This window comes from Podarcis muralis, chromosome 3, assembly GCF_964188315.1.
Source record: "Podarcis muralis chromosome 3, rPodMur119.hap1.1, whole genome shotgun sequence".
In the NCBI taxonomy this organism is placed as follows: Eukaryota; Metazoa; Chordata; class Lepidosauria; order Squamata; family Lacertidae; genus Podarcis; species Podarcis muralis.
This window is the reverse complement of record NC_135657.1, coordinates 110,044,229-110,063,777: the sequence shown is the minus strand read 5'-3', so window position 1 is coordinate 110,063,777 and position 19,549 is coordinate 110,044,229. Positions and strand designations below refer to the sequence as shown.

General features: G+C 46.2%; 1 protein-coding gene across 1 annotated transcript in view; it reads right to left on the bottom strand.

The window, feature by feature from the left end:
- Positions 1-204: 204 nt before the first annotated feature.
- HAO1 (hydroxyacid oxidase 1) overlaps positions 205-19,549 on the bottom strand; it is a 36,145-nt gene continuing 16,800 nt past the window's right edge. The window contains exons 3-8 of the mRNA XM_028722207.2: positions 16,010-16,265; positions 13,838-14,013; positions 10,941-11,032; positions 1,795-1,953; positions 1,111-1,180; positions 205-587 (exon numbers count right to left, since the gene is read on the bottom strand). Coding sequence (XP_028578040.2) covers positions 517-587; positions 1,111-1,180; positions 1,795-1,953; positions 10,941-11,032; positions 13,838-14,013; positions 16,010-16,265 — 824 coding nt within the window. The 3' untranslated portion in view covers positions 205-516. The remainder of the gene's footprint in view (positions 588-1,110; positions 1,181-1,794; positions 1,954-10,940; positions 11,033-13,837; positions 14,014-16,009; positions 16,266-19,549) is intronic.

Below are 19,549 nucleotides of genomic sequence, written 5' to 3'. Positions count from 1 at the left end.
ATTAGATAGTTAAAAGCAATGGCAAAGAGGTATCTTTCAGCCTTCACACTGGAACCGTTCTTTTCATCGAATGCACCCTCCAAACATCTGCTTAGCGTTTTAGCAGCTCAGCCGCTCCCAGTCATGCGAGCCAACAACTTCAAAGCAACGCCACTAATATCTGTGCAACTGCAGTTCAGCAGTTCCCATCAGAAAACGTGCAACTTTGGTAATTAATGATGTATTTAGCCCATCTAAGAACAATGCTGGCTCTTATTTGGGCAATAAGTACTCACATTTCATTGCAAATGACTGAACACTGGATAATAATAAAAAGGATATTAAGTTATCTATCAAGGTATTGCCAAAATTTTCCAACACTGTACTTTAGGCATTAAAATGATGCCTTGATATATTTGATATATATTTGTGGAAGATTAGGCCTGTTAATCCAGCCTAAACCTGTACTGGAGGCATAAATTCACTTTGCAGTTTGCTGTCAAATAATTTGTAACCAACTGGCGGCAGCAAATACGGCTAGATCTTGGAGGCAGCCCATGGGTCTCTTCGCACCAATGTTCTGTCTATTGCTTCCACATTCTGACAACCTAGAAGGGAAAAAAGGAAAGAGCAGGGGAGATAAAAGCAACTTATAGTCTGAATTATTTTCTGTTCCCAGTGACCGCTCCAGTAATTTTACCTGGGGGATGGGTCTTATCCTATACTTGTTCAATCATATCAGCATCAGGACACATGTTTTGAAAGACCCCACCACCTTCTGGAGCTTAGATGGGTGGTGACCACTAACAAGGTGCGATCCTGTCTCTGGACGCCCATCTCAAAGTAGCCCATTTGCCACAATCACATCAAACTTCCAAGTGGCAAGTGAAGAACTCATTTTTCCATGCTGTCTCCAGTGATATTGACGCCAATGGAAGATTCCCACCCACAAGGCAAATAGCACCTTCAGAGGAGGCACTGCCCTCAGGAGCGTAGCATGGGCAGAAAGAGTTAAGCTCTCCAGCCATGCTTATTTGCAATCTCGATAATTTAGCAACCCAATCCCATGTGCTTTAGAATGTGATTTAAAGGTACACACAGCCAATAATTCCAATATATTTTGCATCTTACCAGAAAGTGCCATTGCCAACTGGAACTCTTCTTTCAATATCTTAAGAACTTCCTTCACACCTTCTTCACCCTAATTAAGTTAAGCATATCACATAAACATAGATTATGAGGTTTCAGCTTTAAGTCAGGCAATGCCCTCAGTGTGGTGGCAAAAATATCGGTTTGTTCAGTAAACACCAAGTGGTCTTTTCAAATCCTGCCACTTGGCTGCTACCGTGAGATATAGCATGAGGTCTGCTATAATTACAATGCTTTGTCCCCTATAGTTTAAGATGGCTAGACTGGCCGTATGCTAAAACAAACAAACCATGAATGAATGCTGAAAAACAGACACTGGACAGCAAAGAATTCCATCCCGAAATTGGAACTAACCTTCATCTGTCTTCAATTTAAAAGGTGGGGAACAAAGAGAGATCTGGATCAAAGAATTCCATCCATTAGTTAAAAAGCAGAAAAGTCATTGCATAAAATAGAACATTTGTATCAGTGTATTGGAAAGGAGATTTATAGCTATTTTAACCTACACAATATACACGTCTTGAAAATCCAATGCACCCTGCCAGCAGGACTTATGAGCTGAATCCCTTCCTATGAGTCCAACTCAGTAATTAATGTGCAGATCTGCTTTTCCAGTAAACCAGCAGAAGCTACGGAACAGGCACTCATACTATTGCTTTAAATTACCTTATAGGCGAGTCCCCAGATTACAGGCCTTCCTACGAACACAGCTCGGGCTCCAAGGGCCAGGGCCTTGAGGACATCTGTGCCTTTCCTTACTCCACCATCTAGGAACACCTCCACTTTTCCTCCCACGGCCTCAATGATCTCAGGCAGGACCTCAACCTGCAAAGGAAAGGGGGGCAGGGGTGGGAACAGCCTCTGAACACTTTCAAACTACTGGGGCCCAACGTTTGTTTTTATCAAGCCGCCATTTTTATTTCCATGTGTGCGAACGTAAGTTTGGCAAGTGCAAACGTTAATTAAAAAACTAATGATCCAAAGCGGGGACAGAGAACTTAAGGTCCTCCAGATTTTGCCCAAATATGGCTCCCATCAGTCTTCACCATTGCTGGCTGGGACTGATGGGAGTTGGAGCGCAGCAACATTTGGAAGACCCCAGGTTCCCCATCTCTGATTTGAAACATCAACACATGGCGCCAAAGAGACATGGCGCCCAGTTGTGACAGAAAGCACTTCTGCACATACTCTGGGATATCACAGATCCTATATTGCACACTGCTCTGGAAGGTTCACTGCCACCAGCACTTGGGAGCAGCTTTCTGGGAGTCCAATGTGTCAGTTTGCATTTCTTAGTGCAGAAAGTATTGATCTGATGTGTAGATATCTTTCCCGTTCTAATTAATTCAAGAGGGTTCTGGAAGCCTCCTTCTGTGAAAGAAACAGGCAGAAGGTTCATGATGTTTGGGTTATTCCTTCAGAGAAGCTGAGTACAGCTGGTTTAAACTGATTCTCTTATCTCTTCTGACAAGAAATGCTGACTATAAAAGAAAGGTCAGAAGGAGCCTGGGTTTCACTTTCGCTTTCTATTACTTTTCCTTCTGGTGTGGTGTTCTGTACATAATCTGCTTAGTGTTAAGGTTTAGACTTATTATAAGTTATTGTAAGTTTAATAATAATAATAATAATAATAATTTATTATTTGTACCCCGCCCATCTGGCTGGGTTTCCCCAGCCACTCTGGGCGGCTTCCAACAAAGATAAAAAATACACTAAAATGTCACATATTAAAAACTTCCCTGAACAGGGCTGCCTTCAGATGTCTTCTGAATGTCAGGTAGTTGTTTATCGCTTTGACATCTGATGGGAGGGCGTTCCACAGGACAGGCGCCACTACCGAGAAGGCCCTCTGCCTGGTTCCCTGTAACTTGACCTCTCGTAGTGAGGGAACCGCCAGAAGGCCCTCGGAGCTGGACCTCAGTGTCCGGGCAGAACGATGGGGGTGGAGACGCTCCTTCAGATATACTGGACCAAGGCCGTTTAGGGCTTTAAAGGTCAGCACCAACACTTTGAATTGTGCTCGGAAACTTACTGGGAGCCAATGTAGGTCTTTCAAGACCGGTGTTATATGGTCTCGGCGGCCGCACCCAGTCACCAGTCTAGCTGCCGCATTCTGGATTAGTTGTAGTTTCCGGGTCACCTTCAAAGGTAGCCCCACGTAGAGCGCATTGCAGTAGTCCAAGCGGGAGATAACCAGAGCATGTACCACTCTGGCGAGACAGTCCGCAGGCAGATAGGGTCTCAGCCTACGTACCAGATGGAGCTGGTAAACAGCTGCCCTGGATACAGATTTGACCTGTGCCTCCATGGACAGCTGTGAGTCCAAAATGACTCCCAGGCTGCGTACCTGGTCCTTCAGGGGCACAGTTACCCCATTCAGGACCAGGGAATCCTCCACACCTGCCCGCCTCCTGTCCCCCAAAAACAGTACTTCTGTCTTGTCGGGATTCAACCTCAATCTGTTAGCCGCCATCCATCCTCCAACCGCCTCCAGGCACTCACACAGGACCTTCACCGCCTTCACTGGTTCTGATTTAAAAGAGAGGTAGAGCTGGGTATCATCCGCATACTGATGAACACCCAGCCCAAACCTCCTGATGATCTCTCCCAGTGGCTGCATGTAAATGTTGAAAAGCATGGGGGAGAGGACAGAGCCCTGAGGCACCCCACAAGTGAGGGCCCAGGGGTCTGAACACTCATCCCCCACCACCACTTTCTGAACACGGCCCAGGAGGAAGGAGCGGAACCACTGTATGACAGTGCCCTCAGCTCCCAGCCCCTCAAGACGGTTCAGAAGGATGTTATGGTCGATGGTATCAAACGCTGCTGAGAGATCCAGCAGAACTAGGAAACAGCTCTCACCTTTGTCCCTAGCCCGCCGGAGATCATCAACCAGTGCGACCAAGGCAGTTTCAGTCCCATGATGAGGCCTGAATCCCGACTGGAAGGGATCCAAATGGTCCGCTTCTTCCAGGCGTGCCTGGAGTTGTTCAGCAACCACTCGCTCAATCACCTTGCCCAAGAATGGAAGATTAGAGACTGGGCGATAATTGGCCATCGTGGCCGCATCTAAAGATGGTTTTTTAAGAAGCGGTTTAATAACCGCCTCTTTCAGCGGGTCTGGGAAGGCTCCCTCACGGAGGGAAGCATTCACCACCCCACGAAGCCCATCGCCCAGTCCTTCCCGGCTAGCTTTTATAAGCCAGGATGGGCAAGGATCCAGGAGGCAGGTGGTTGGCTTCACTCGTCCAAGCAGCCTGTCCACATCCTCGGAGGTAACAGGTTGGAATTGATCCCAGACAACTTGACTAGACAGGACTCTAGCACTCTCCCGCCCTGGCTCTGCTCCCACGGTGGAGTCTACTTCTTCCCAAATCTGAGCGATTTTATCTGCAAAAAACTTTGCAAAATCATTGCAGGAGATCATGTGGCCCATACTGGGCCCAGATGTCGCAGGTGGTTCCGCTAAATTGTGAACCACCTGAAAAAGTCTCCTGCTGCTGTTTTCTGCAGATGCAATAGAGGCGGCGAAGAAGGTCTTCTTCGCCGTCGCTATCGCCACTTGGTAGGCTCGACGTTGAGCTCTAACCTGTGTCCGGTCAGATTCGGAATGGGTTATCCGCCACCGGCGCTCTAGCCGTCTCAACGATTGTTTCATTGCCCTCAGATCCGTGGAGAACCACGGGGCTCTCCGGGCTCCATGCAATCGGAGAGGGCGCTTTGGAGCCAAACAGTCAATAGCCCTGGTTAACTCCACATTCCAGCGGGCCACCAGGGAATCGGCTGAAAGGCCATCAACATGGGATAAAGCATCCCCTACCACTCTCTGGAAACCATTTGGATCCATTAAGTGGCGGGGGCGGACCATCCGAATTGGTCCCACCTCCCTGCAGAGGGGATGGGTCGCAGAGAAGTCCAGTTGCACCAGGAAGTGATCTGACCATGGCACTTCTTTCGTTTCGCTTTTACTTAGTGTCAGATCACCAACATCCATAGAGGTAAACACCAGGTCCAAGGCATGTCCGCGGCTATGGGTTGGGCCAGACTTATTCAGGGACAGCCCCATGGAGGCCATGCTTTCCACGAAGTCCCGAGCAGCCCCTTGTAAGGTCGTGTCGGCATGGATGTTAAAATCCCCTAGGACAACCAAGCTAGGTGTCTCCAGGAGGACATCCGCCACGACCTGAAGCAGCTCGGGCAGGGAATCCTTGGTGCAGCGGGGAGGTCGGTACACCAGTAGGAATCCTGTACTGCCCCTATTGCCCAACTTCCAGAACATGCACTCAGAAAACTGGGTCTTCCCAATAGGACGCCTGGTGCAAACTAATGACTTCCTAAAAATCACTGCAACCCCCCCTCCCCGCCCGCATGACCTGGGTTGCTGTGCGTAAGAGAAACCTGGTGGGCAAGCAGCGGCAAGGACAGGCCCATCTGCTTCATCCAACCAAGTCTCTGTCACACATGCCAGGTCAAGTCCTCCATCCATGATCAAGTCATGGATGGCAGTGGTCTTATGAATCATTGACCTGGCATTGCACAGCAGCACCTTCAGGTCATGTGGGTATCCCTTGCTGATTCTAGTATCCATCCGGTCAGGACCAGACCCGGAGGCAGGGATAGTCCTCAGACAGCGACTAAACCTGCCTCCTCTGTAATGACATGGTCTGGTCTTAGCGTAACTCCTCCTCCTACCCGTGATCACTGAGATCGGTTGTCCCAGTGCATCCTCCCCTGTGGAACATGCCCCAGCCATTTTGTTGGCTGGGACCCACTCCCCGGCAGCCCTGACCCCTCCCCTTAAGAACAAGATAACACCTTAAAAAAAGCAACCAATAAAACAATACAAACAAAAAACAGTAAAAATTACAAAAACATAAAATCAAACAGATTCCCAGGCCCAGTAAACATCCATCCCACCCCCACCCACCCCCACTTACAAAAAATTCAAAGGAATTTAAAAACAACAACAACAACAACAACAACAACAAAAAAAACCAAAACAAAACATTTTAAAAGCACTCTGCACCCCTCCAGTGGTAACAGCAACTGTTCTAGTGATGCCCGTCAGGCCCTCTGCAGCAGTCCTTATGAGGAGGCTTCAGGCCCCGCCCCAGGCCAGATGGTGAGTGGCAGGAAGGAGCAGGGCCCTCAGACACTCACACAGGAGGGTCCTCCTGGGCAGCAGAGCGCAGAGCAGAGCGCAGCAGTCAGCAGTCCTTATGGAGAGGCTTCAAGCCCCGCCCCAGGCCAGATGGTGAGTGGCAGGAAGGAGCAGGGCCCTCAGACACTCACACAGGAGGGTCCTCCTGGGCAGCAGAGCAGAGCGCAGCAGTCAGCAGTCCTTATGGAGAGGCTTCAGGCCCCACCCCAGGCCAGATGGTGAGTGGCAGGAAGGAGCAGGGCCCTCAGACACTCACACAGGAGGGTCCTCCTGGGCAGCAGAGCGCAGAGCAGAGCGCAGCAGTCAGCAGTCCTTATGGAGAGGCTTCAAGCCCCGCCCCAGGCCAGATGGTGAGTGGCAGGAAGGAGCAGGGCCCTCAGACACTCACACAGGAGGTTTAAGTGAAGTCTCCTCCAACTGGATTTCTTATGGACAGTGCCAATCCTGAATGTATCGGATCTGTGACCATGATACTCAATTGCCTTCAGTAGCAGTAAAGCTCTGCTGGATGAAATACAATTGCTTCTAGTCTATTTTATGCGAATCCTGCAATGTGTTTAAGTTTTCACTCTGCTAACTATACGTTGGAGTTCTGCTCTGGATCAATACTGAGTAGAATTTCAATGACACAATGGCGCCGCAGGGAGAAAGGAGCAGTAAAATTCCAATGCATGCAGCCCTTTGAGTTGTAGCCCATCCCCATAAAACACAAGCATCTTTTATGGGAAAGTGTGTCCCAGACAGCACCATCCCTCTGTGCCCTGTGCACTGCCTCCTTCCCATGGCACTGGCTGTTTTAACAAACTGTAGGATTGGTTAGTGCTTGAGCTGTTTTATCCTCCTTTCACTTGGCTGCCTGATTTGTGTTTGCATGCATCCACCATCTTAACCAAGTCCTATTGAATTCAATGGGGCTTACTCCCAGGGAAGTGGAGTTAGGATTGCAACTTTAGACAGTTAAGAATGAAGCTTTAAACTGATGAGCCTAGACTAATTCTATTGGAGTTAAAAGGGACAACTCCATTTGAATTTTTCTAACTCCCAACAGCATCAAACTGCGGGAGGCAGTGGAAGACAGAAGTGCCTGGCATGCTCTGGTCCATGGGGACACGAAGAGTCGAACACGACTAAATGACTAAACAACAACAACAACTCCCAACAGCATAGCAGTAAGATCAGCAGAATGACTCCCCCTCTGATCCAAAAATATTTGTGTGGATATTTGTGCTGAAGTGCTATGGGTGCCATTCAGTTACTCAGAATGAATTCCTCATCTCAGAAGTCTTTAGTTCTCAGTAAGAACAACAAAGAAAAACCAAATATTTTTGTGACAGAAGTTCTCATGCGCTCACTTGTTTTGTCAGATTCATGAAACCTTACACTGCCGGAATAGGAAGAAGAAGATTAATAGGTTGGATGGCAATGAAATTCAAATAATACAGTTGTACCTTGGTTGACAAATGGAATCTGTTCCGGAAGTCTGTTCAACTTCCAAAAACGTTTGAAAACCAATGCGTGGGTTCCGATTGGCTGCAGGAGCTTCTTGCACTCAATCGGAACTCTCTGTGGCACACATTCAGATTCCAAAGAACGTTCGCAAACCGGAACACTCCCATGTTTGTGGCATTCGGGAGCCAAAACATTTGAGTCGCAAGGTGTTCATCAACCAAAGTATGACTGAACAGTTGGTTTAAATGTCTGCTCAATAGGCACCCCTTTTACATTTGCCAATAGGTGGTAATTAGTGGAAACAAAAAGGAGAGGTGTGGTTCGAGGTGGAAAGGAAGGACCCAAGGGAACCACTGACACTGCGCCCAAGTATGCCCAAATCCTGGAGCAAGCCCTAACTCTATTGCATTTTGTGTTTGGTGCATTGGGTTGGTTTTTATCAGTGCACATTATTCCGAGAGCCAAGGTTGAAGAAAGAGCTAATACAGATTTGAATAAACCATGGGCATGCAAACTAAGGCCCAGGGGCCGGATCCAGCCCAATCGCCTTCTGAATCCAGCCTGCAGACAGTCCGGGAATCAGCATGTTTTGACATGAGTAGAATGGTGTCCTTTCATTTAAAATGCATCTCTGGGTTATTTTGGGGGCCTGCCTGGTGTTTTGACATGAGTAGAATGTGTGCTTTTATTTAAAATGCATCTCTGGGTTATTTGTGGAGCATAGGAATTTGTTCATTCCCCCCCCCCTGAAGATATAGTCTGGCCCCCACAAGGTGTGAGGGACAGTGGACTGGCCCCCTGCTGAAAAGGTTTGCTGACCCCTGGATAAACCCAGCAGCGGCATAGTGTGAGCTCCCAGCACCTGACGCAGGCACAAATGCATGCCAGAGGGACGCACGGAGGGTGAGACAAGAAGGATCCTGCCACAGCATCCCAACCCTCACTGCCAACACAGCTGGAGCAACCTTGCCCTGCACCGGAGCCAAACAGGGCCACACTGTGCTGCCTGCCCAGTTAGCTGACACAGCACTTGGCAGGTGCAAACTAGGTTCCCCATGCCGGCGCCCCCAGTGTGGCATGGCCCAGTGCTCCTCTCCTTGAGTGTTGGTTCCTCCAACACTGGGAGAGGAGGGCCAGGCCAGGCTGTGCAGTGAGCCTGCTTCGTGGACCCTCAAAAATCCAGGGCCAGGGCTCCCCTGGCACCCACATATTATGCCCCTGAAACCCAGCTAGTGAGATATCCTGCAGCAACAACAGTGGCTTGGGCAGGTGCATTTGCAGACTTTAGAAACACAAGAAAAGTTATATGAGAACAAATTTCCTAAAAGATACTACACGGCAACAAAAAGAGCAGAATTCAGCTAAGATTCTGGTTTTTTTACTCTGTTGTTGCTGCTTAATTGCAATGTGAACATTTAGCTCGTTTTGTGACACTTGTCTGCGAAATGGGAGGGGGAAAGTTCTTGTTTAAGAACTGTGTTGTGGCTCCAATGAAGATAACGGATAGGAAAAACTATGCTGTGCATCAATTGTAAATGTTGAAGAAACTCCAGTTCCTCAGACTAGATGCCTCTCTTTTGAACAGGGCAAAATAGTAAGATGCTAGCAGACTGTTGGATTGTTTTGGCAAGGAAACAAAACCACTTTATATTGCACGCCAAAACCTGAGATCGGGCAATTCAGCTCTTTGCTCAGGACAGGTGGATGTGGGAAGTCTATGACAGATGACTGATAGACAGCTGATATGATGGATGATAAACCTGTGACCAGGCAGTTTAACTACATGCACAGGACCACTGGATATAACAAGGCTATGATAGATGAGTTCAAAGTCTCAAAGAGTCCTCCAAAGTCTAATGTGTTGATGGGTAAGGAGCTTATGCAAGTAGAAACCAATGTTTCATACACAGAAAACGATGCTGCACAAGACAAGCAGAGGCAATATTCATTTCTTTGAAGGCAAAACAGAGTGGCCAGAGGGAATCAAAACTTGCAAGTTCAATTTGCTTGTATATTCTTTCTGACTGAGGTTTCTAGTCATCTGGCACACAATAAAAGGGCTTGTTTTTCCTCTTTAGGTTTTGCTTTGTTGCCAGAAATACTTTGGTTCCACTTCCGCATATGTATGCTCACTTTCACATCCAGGCAGATTGTGCCAAGTGCTGTTACTTGAGTCTCATACAAGCCATAATTAAAGCGCACATTTCATCAATGTGTAACAAGACACAAGGAAACATTCACCAGTTTGGACTTGATTTGTTCTCAAAACCAAAATAAAGCTAAACTATGTAGTCAGGTTTCAAGAACGTAAGGGTTTCAATCAGACTCTAAATAGTTATATTTTCCCCTCCAGGGCAAAAAATACATGCTTTACATGCGTAAGATCCCAGGTTCAATCCCTGACATCTACAGTTTAAAGTTTTCAGGGCTGAATTTACTAAATCTATAAATTATGAGTACCTTTCACCCACAAACCCTGACAGTCAAATGGCAACAGCAGGGTTTTGCCAATATCATAGGAGCCAATTCCTAGGGCCCACGGTCCCTTTGTGTGCCCCCCCCCCAATTATGCTCTGGAACCTAGGAGTAAATCAGGAAGCAATCCTTTTTTTAAAAAAAAAACTCTGCAGCTGAGAGCACATGGCAACACAATGCAAGTCTGCTTTGAGCTCATTTTCCAACGATCAGGCAAACCATAAGGTAAAGGGACCCCTGACCATTAGGTGCAGTCATGACCGACTCTGGGGTTGTGGCGCTCATTTCGCTTTATTGGCCAAGGGAGCCAGCGTACAGCTTCCAGGCCAGCATGACTAAGCCGCTTCTGGCGAACCAGAGCAGTGCACGGAAACGCCGTTTACCTTCCCGCCGGAGTGGTACCTATTTATTTACTTGCACTTTGACGTGCTTTCGAACTGCTAGGTTGGCAGGAGCAGGGAGCGAGCAACGGCAGCTCACCCCATCACGGGGATTCGAACCGCCGACCTTCTGATCAGCAAGTCCTAGGCTCTGTGGTTTAACCCACAGCGCCACCCGTGTCCCCAGGCAAACCATAGGCTAGCACATATGCCTAGAATGCACCCTTGAAAGCCACATTTTTATTTGTGGGTGGGGGGTGGGAACCCGGCTGTTAATTGCTTAAACTGCATTTAAATAAATTTGTCAATCATTGCGGCCAACTCTCAGTTGCTTTACTAATACTTACGGTGGCTGGAACTCCATCCAACTGGCGCGCGCCGTGATTTGACACCAGGATCCCATTTACGCCATGCTTCACTGCTTCTTGAGCATCATCGGCTAGGGAAGAAAACATGGTGCCTTTACAAATTGCAGCTGTCATTGTGGGAATTGCAACATCCATAAAACTCTTTAATGAACACATAGAACTAAGGCCAGCTTTTCTGAAGAAGGTTGCACGAGGAATGCGATTCAGCAACTAAACTTCACTGTGTGACTGTCTCCCAAGTCAAAGACAACGTTTATATTGCTATGGGAAGACCCTTAGTGCAGGTTAATTCTGTGTCCAGGGCGGCTGTCTACTAGCTCCATCTGGTACGCAGGCTGAGACCCTACCTGCCCACAGACTGTCTTGCCAGAGTGGTACATGCTCTGGTTATCTCCCGCTTGGACTACTGCAATGCGCTCTACGTGGGGCTACCTTTGAAGGTGACCCAGAAACTGCAATTAATCCAGAATGCAGCAGCTAGACTGGTGACTGGGAGTGGCCCCCGGGACCACATAACACCAGTCCTGAGAGATCTGCATTGGCTCCCAGTACGTTTCCGAGCACAATTCAAAGTGTTGGTGCTGACCTTTAAAGCCCTAAATGGCCTTGGTCCTGTATACCTGAAGGAGCGTCTCTACCCCCATCGTTCTGCCTGAGATCCAGCACCGAGGGCCTTCTGGCGGTTCCCTCATTGCGAGAAGTGAGGTTACAGGGCACCAGACAGAGGGCCTTCTCGGTAGTGGCGCCCACCCTGTGGAACATCCTCCTGATGTCAGATGTCAAGGAAATAAGCAGCTATCCTATCTTTAAAAGACATCTGAAGGCAGCCCTGTTTAGGGAAGTTTTTAATATTTAATGCTGTATTGTTTTTAACACTTGATTGGAAGCCGCCCAGAGTGGATGGGGAAACTCAGCCAGATGGGCGGGGTATAAATAATAAATTATTATAAATTATTATTAGTATTGTTCCGAAGAGCTGGTAAATGTTCATTCTACTGATCCCCATCAAAACTAGCCCTTTTGCCCAGAGATTTACTGTATACAGACAATAACGATTACCTTAATCTCTCTCACACACAATGCAATCATTTCGTATTCTGATGGCTTTCGATTCATTATAAAAACAGAGAAAGAAAGAGGCCTCATAATTCCATATATCATATACAGCCCAGAGGAGAACGTGGGCCTGTTTGTACAGTATATTGAGCAAGTTTAGACACAATCCATTTCCTATTGTGCCTTCCCTCAAAGTTAGATACAAGCAAATGTCAGTTCTGACATCCGCTTAAAGATAATTGCTTTCAAAAGGAACAACACTTTATAGCTTATTTTATGGGTTTGGACCAAACCTTAAGAAGTGTTACATTAACCAAAAGATTTAATTTCCTGGAAGACCAGGGATCCCAAGAAACAAACAAACAAATTCCTTTAGGGAAAAAAGTGTTCATGATCTAAAATGCTCCAAAGCTCCAACCAGCTAAAGAATGTGCCATTCACGGTTTATAAAAAGAAAAAGCTGGCTTTGTTTTAACAATTTACACACTTACGAGATAGAATGTTGCACATTTCTTCTACAACTGTATGTTAAACATTCATCTTCTAAGGTGTACAGTCATACCTCGGGTTACAGACACTTCAGGTTGAGTTTTTTCAGGTTACGGACCGCCGAAACCCGGAACTACCCGAACAGGTTACTTCTGGGTTTCGGCGGTCGCACATGCGCAGAAGCACTAAATCACGCTTTGTCCATGTGTAGAAGCACCAAATCGCAACCCGCGTGTGCGCAGACGTGCAGCTACGGGTTGCGAACGTTGTGGGTTGCGAACGCTGCGGGTTGCGAGCGTGGATCCCGCACGGATCACGTTCGCAACCCGATTGTCCACTGTACTGCAACTTACTGAATAAATTAAATTAAGTGAACAAAATAAATTGCCATGCTCTGTGACTTTGAGCTCAAAGTGCAAAATAATAATAATAAGGATGATGATGATGATTTATTATTTATACCCTGCCCATCTGGTCACTCTTCCCCAGCCACTCTGGTCGGCTCCAACAAAATATTAAAATACCGCAATACATCAAACATTAAAAGCCTCCCTAAACAGGGCTGCCTTCAGATGTCTTCTAGAAGTCTGGTAGTTGTTGTTCTCTTTGACATCTGGTGGGAGGGCGTTCGACAGGGCGGGCGCCACTACCGAGAAGGCCCTCTGCCTGGTTCCCTGTAACTTGGCTTCTCGCAGTGAGGGAACCGCCAGAAGGCCCTCGGCGCTGGACTTCATGCACATGTTGATTGGGTGTGTGTGTGTGCAGATAGGGACACATAGTAGCATTCATTTAAAAAAAGAGATGATTCAGACCAGCACTGCTAATACATAATCCAACGTCTGGGTAACGTATATTCTTTATTAAGCCCTTTATTAGCTTTCACACTAACTCAGGACTGGTGAGCCTGGTATTCAGTTTGCATCTTCAAAGCTAAGGCAACAAAAGAAAGACAATTTATCTTCTTGCTTAATATACAGGGGGGGATCCAGCCTTCAGGTGAACTCGAAAGCCCATAAGTGAAGGACACTTGAAATCTTGAAGTGCTTCCTAGCCAATCAAACATAGGTTTGGTAGGAAACATCATCTCCTCCTGGCTTGCCAGATTTTTAGCAGCTCCCGTTTCTAGACAAGATGGAAAAGCTTTGAACCAAGGTGATAAGTGTGAGGAGAGCAGGAAAGAAGAAGGATATAAAATCAAACTGCAAAAATAAACAGGGCTGTTGAGAAAAACATATATTCTGTTTGTCATCAAAAATAGCCTCTGCATTCTCTCTCAACCTTCTGTAAGCCTCGTCCGATATCCCTCAAGTTTTAACTCAAGTTGAACAAACCTCTAAGGATGCCTTTGGCAACAATTGGCAGCGAAGTCAATCCTCTGAGCCACCTCATATCCTCCCAGTTGATTGATGGATCAATTGCCTCCGCTACATAAACAGACAGGCCACTGTTTTCGCCATAGCCCGTCTCCGATGAAAAGGCCAGGTCATTCGTTTCAAAATTTTTCATTCTGGAGTTCAAGAGCGGGGGAGAAAACACTTTCAGAAACTCAGCTGGATGCTGCAATATTTAAAGCCAGTACAGCTTCAACTCTCGACAAAACCTCTCAAATGGCTATTTAAAAAAAAAAAATTAATCACATACTTCATATTTAATGAATGGACTTGGAAGCCTGCCGATTTGTCTACCGTGGTGTGGAGCAATGCATCCTAAATATTTGAGGTGGTCTTGTGGTCATTGACAGCCGCCCAGAGTGGCTGGGGAAACCCAGCCAGATGGGCGGGGTATAAATAATAAATTATTTATTATTATTATTATTATTATTATTATTATTATTATTGACAGGGAACATGTCATTATAATGAAATGATTTTAGAATTTGGATCATTTTACTGTTGTTAGCCGCTCTGAGCCCGGCTTCAGCTGGGGAGGGCAGGATATAAATAAAATATTATTATTATTATTATTATTATTATTATTATTATTATTATTATTCTCTTATTATGCTTTTATATTCTGCTGGAAGCCACCCAGAGTGGCTGGGGAAGCCCAGCCAGATGGGCGGGGTATAAATAATAAAATTGTTGTTGTTGTCGTCGTCATCATCACTACCATCATCAATCTCAGAGCTGCAGGTTTGAGCCCCAAAATGGGCAAAGGATTCCTGTATTGCAGGGGCTGAACCAGATGCCTTTGGGGGTGCCTTCCAACACTACAAATCTATGATTCTATTATGTTAAAACAAAGTACTTCGTCACACGACGTGTAACTATCTCATAGAATTCATTGCCATATGAAATTGTGAGAGCCACTGGCTTTAAAAGGACATTAGACAATGGGGTTATTGGCAGCTATTGGGCATGATTGCAAATAGAACCTGCATGTTCAGAGGCAGTACAGTGGTACCTCGGGTTACAGACGCTTCAGGTTACATACGCTTCAGACTCTGCTAACCCAGATATAGTACCTCGGGTTAAGAACTTTGCTTCAGGATGAGAACAGAAATCGTGGTCCAGCGGCGCGGAGGCAGCAGGAGGCCCCATTAGCCAAAGTGGTGCTTCAGGTTAAGAACAGTTTCAGGTTAAGAATGGACCTCCGGAATGAATTAAGTACTTAAACCGATGTACCACTGTATACCTCTGAAGACCTGGTGCCGAGGGTGCCAAAACTGAGATGCCCCACGAAGAATGTTTCTCTCATATACCCTCATCGTGGCCTTCTTGTACACATTTGGCTGGCCATGGCTGAAAGCAGGTTGCTGAAATAGATGGATTCTTCAACTGAGCCAGCGGTGTCTGTTTTGCACCACAGTTCAGGATTTCAGCATCCGGAAACCAGGAGTGGACACCTACCCTCTTTTCTGTTCTGAACAGAGAGGAGATATACAAAGAGTTTCCATCCGTCAGCAAGCATGGTGGGTGCTGATGTAGATGCCTCCCCTTGCGTTGAAACGGGGACATGCTTGGTCCTGTCTAGGGATGCAGGTGGCCAGAAGTGGTTTAGTCCTGCTGGCCACATGACCCGGAAAGCTGTCTGTGGACAAACACCAGCTCCCTTGGCCTGAAGCAAGATGTGAGCCAGTGTGGTGTAGTGGTTAAGAGCAGTAGACTCGTAATCTGGGGAACCGGGTTCGTGTCTCCGCCATATGCAGCTGTGGGTGACCTTGGGCTAGTCAGGGGTCCCTTTACCTTTACCTTTTGCTGACTAGAGATTTAAATCGATTTGATTTAAATCAAATCCACCCTGTGGGGAGCCCTGGCGTATAGGATCTGAGCACCAAAAGAAGAATGCTGGAAGCTGAACAAAACCTGTAAGTACCTGTGTTCTTTTGGAACGCAGAAATAAAGAATCAAATCTAGCACGCGGGTGGGGGGGGCGCTTTATCTAAATTAATTCAGTATTGGAATGATTGGTATTAATAATTGTATTATAAATTGGTATTGTTATAATGGGGCTTTTATTGGATTGTAATTGAAAACTAATAAAAAACAACAACCTGTAAGTACCTGAGATTCGGGGGAAGCTGAAATTTGTTGCGCACATCATCTAAGCGTTTCCCAAGAAATGGTGTATCTACAGTCACAAAGATGCCTTTGTATCCAGCTTTTTCTGCCCGCTTCACTAGGGACCTGGTGACTTCACGGTCCTTATAGATATAGAGCTGCAACCAACGAATTGCCTCTGGAGCCTCCTGGGCAACTTCTTCTATAGATGTTGTGGACCACGAACTCAGCATCATCCCCGTTCCCATTGATCTGCAAGCTAAAGATCAGGAAGTAAGTGCCTCCCAAATATTTTCAATAATAATAATAATAATAATAATAATAATAATAATAATAATAATTTATTATTTGTACACCGCCCATCTGGCTGGGTTTCCTCAGCCACTCTGGGCGGCTTCCACAGAGACCAAAAATACACTAAAATGTCACACATTAAAAACTTCCCTGATGTCTTAAGATGTCTTCTGAATGTCAGGTAGTTGTTTATCGCTTTGACATCTGGTGGGAGGGCGTTCCACAGGGCGGGTGCCACTACCGAGAAGGCCCTCTGCCTGGTTCCCTGTAGCTTTGCTTCTCGCAATGAGGGAACCGCCAGAAGGCCCTCGGTGCTGGACCTCAGCGTCCGGGCAGAACAATGGGGGTGAAGACGCTCCTTCAGGTATACTGGACCGAGGCCGTTTAGGGCTTTAAAAGTCAGCACCAACACTTTGAATTGTGCTTGGAAACGTACTGGGAGCCAATGTAGGTCTTTCAAGACTGGTGTTATGTGGTCTCGGTGGCCGCCCCCAGTCACCAGTCTAGCTGCCGCATTCTGGATTAGTTGTAGCCCCACATAGAGTGCAAGTAGTTCAAGACCCTATCAAGAAACTAGGTACTACACATTTATATTATGGGCTGGGGGGGGGGGGAATCCCTCGAGCTTTCTAATTGCTCTGTTCTCTTTATAGCAGCCAAAGGTATGAATTTTATCAAATCAGCACTTTCTGAAATTACACGAGAACCGAAACACAGCCACAGTGCATTTTGTCAATCCATCAAAATTTAGAAAAATGCATTTGCTGTGGTAAAATATGTATAAAAATGAGTATATGTTTCTGAAAATAATATACAGTTGGGAGACATTGCTTGCAAAGAATGTGTACATTAGTCAAAACTGCAGAGAAAAATACATTTATTGAGAGAAATTCACAACAAAATGCCGAATAATTTCCGTGAAGGTGTTTCTTTTAATGCAAATTTCTGAAGAAACTTGGAAAACCGAATTTAAAATTAGGGGAAACAAGAAACCGAGAGAACAAAATTGACAGATCCTCCCCTCTCTGGTCAGCAGATTGGTTTTCAGTTCATTTTTTAACCATTTACTTAATTTCTCAAACATTGAATCCTCGATGGTTTCAAAATTGCCGTTGGCTGCTTACAACCTACATATTTGTTGCCCTGGCCTTGATTTCAGCACTTACTGGACTTCAGCTACCTTTCTTTGTAAATAAACTGCTATTGTTAACACAGGGGTGTCATGGAGTACTAAATAAGGGACATGACTTTAGTCATTGACATTCTCCTAAAAAGCCTTTTTAAATATTTATGCAAGTTTAAGTCAACTTTTATACTTTGTGCAAGCGTTGGCTAGTGATGAAGCTCCAAACTCCATTTCTCCGATAACAATTGGATCAGCTTTGCCAAGCTCTGATGGTACATCTAGAGCCAGTGTGGTGTAGTGGTTAAGAGCGATAGACTTGTAATCTGAGGAACCGGGTTCGCATCTCCGCTCCTCCACATGCAGCTGCTGGGTGACTTTGGGCCAGTCACACTTCTCTGAAGTCTCTCAGCCCCACTCACCTCACAGAGTGTTTGTTGTGGGGGAGGAAGGGAAAGGAGAATGTTAGCCGCTTTGAGACTCCTTCGGGTAGTGATAAAGCGGGATATCAAATCCAAACTCTACATTAGGCTGATGGTGGCCAACTCTATGACATAGCAGAAGTACTTGCTGGACACAGAGCTGATGACTCACAAGTGTTAGAGCTCCTTTGGAACCCTTTTCAAATTCTAGATCTCCATTATACACAGAAGCAGGTAGTTACCAACTCCTTTCCGTTCCTGAAAGGCCTATGATCCAAACACACCATACCCCTCTTCTGAGAAGGCCTGGACAGGTTACTTGATCCCATCTGTGGCTTTCTGTAAGATTATCTGGCTACGTTTAATAAGTGGATGAGGAAGAGGATCTGAGCACACTTGCACTCCCCTCCACCACATTCCCAATTGTCTCCATCACATTCTTACATGTCCTCCACTACTGACTGTACCATAGCTGTCAACTTTTCCCTTTTCTTGCGAGGAATCCTATTCAGAATAAGGGAATTTCCCTTTAAAAAAGGGAAACATTGACAGCTATGGACTGTACCTGGAAGCTGACTGAATTCATGGAGGCTTCTTCCCACACACTTCAGAAGCAGGGAGTCAACACAAGTTTGGGTTGCTCTATGCCTTCCATGACAAACTGCCGAATGGCTGTTTGGGAGAACGTGACCTATTTGAGAAGCAAGTTCCGACTTATCTTTAACTCCAACCCAACCATGAAACTCAAGGAAACTTAAAAGGTAGACTCTGTCTGCCTCCTTTTAGGGTGCCTTCAAATGTTAATTGTGACATCGGGTTTCCACATTCCTATATGGTTAGCCATATTTATCTGAGGCTTCTCTGAAAAATTCTGTAACCCAAAGTTGGAAAGTCTGTGGTCCTTGGAATCCAATGGCCATCAGCCCGAGAAAACATGGCTTCTTGGGATGGTGGGAGGTGCTTAGTCCAGCAACATTGGGAGGGTCACATGTTCCTCATCTGAAATTTGCAATTCCTGATCCATGGCTACCCACACTAAGCATATCAGAAAATGCCCTCAACAAATCTCCCATCCAGATCCTGTGGGATGCTCGTTTGACACAATACATTACATCAGGCATAGGCAAACTCGGCCCTCCAGATGTTTTGAGACTACAATTCCCATCATCCCTGACCACTGGTCCTGTTAGCTAGGGATGATGGGAGTTGTGGTCCCCAAACATCTGGAGGGCTGAATTTGCCTATGTCTGCATTACAACAAGGATGATTAACCTGTCATTGGACTACAAATTCCATCATCCCTGACCATCAACCATACTGGGGCTGATAGGAGTTGGAGACCAACAGCTTCTGTCATGAATGCTTTAGCTGAGATTCCTGCGTTGTTGGGGGGCGGGGGAGGACTAGAAGATCCTTGGGATCCCTTCCAATTCTACAGTTCTATAACAGCTGATGGGCCACAGCTTAGTCACCCTTGCTTTATGTTCTATTCCCTGAATTACCTACAGCGCATTGGGAGAAAGTTTGCACACTTATTAATTATCTAGACACCCTCACAAGGAATAAGCCAGAAGACATTTCTAGCTTAGTAGTCACGGAACTGGGTGCCACCAAGTGCATGGCTGCTTCTGTGGCTTCTGTGGGGCAAGAGGACACTTGGACCAGAACGTTGTAGGTGGTCTTCTCCACATTTATTTCCATCTT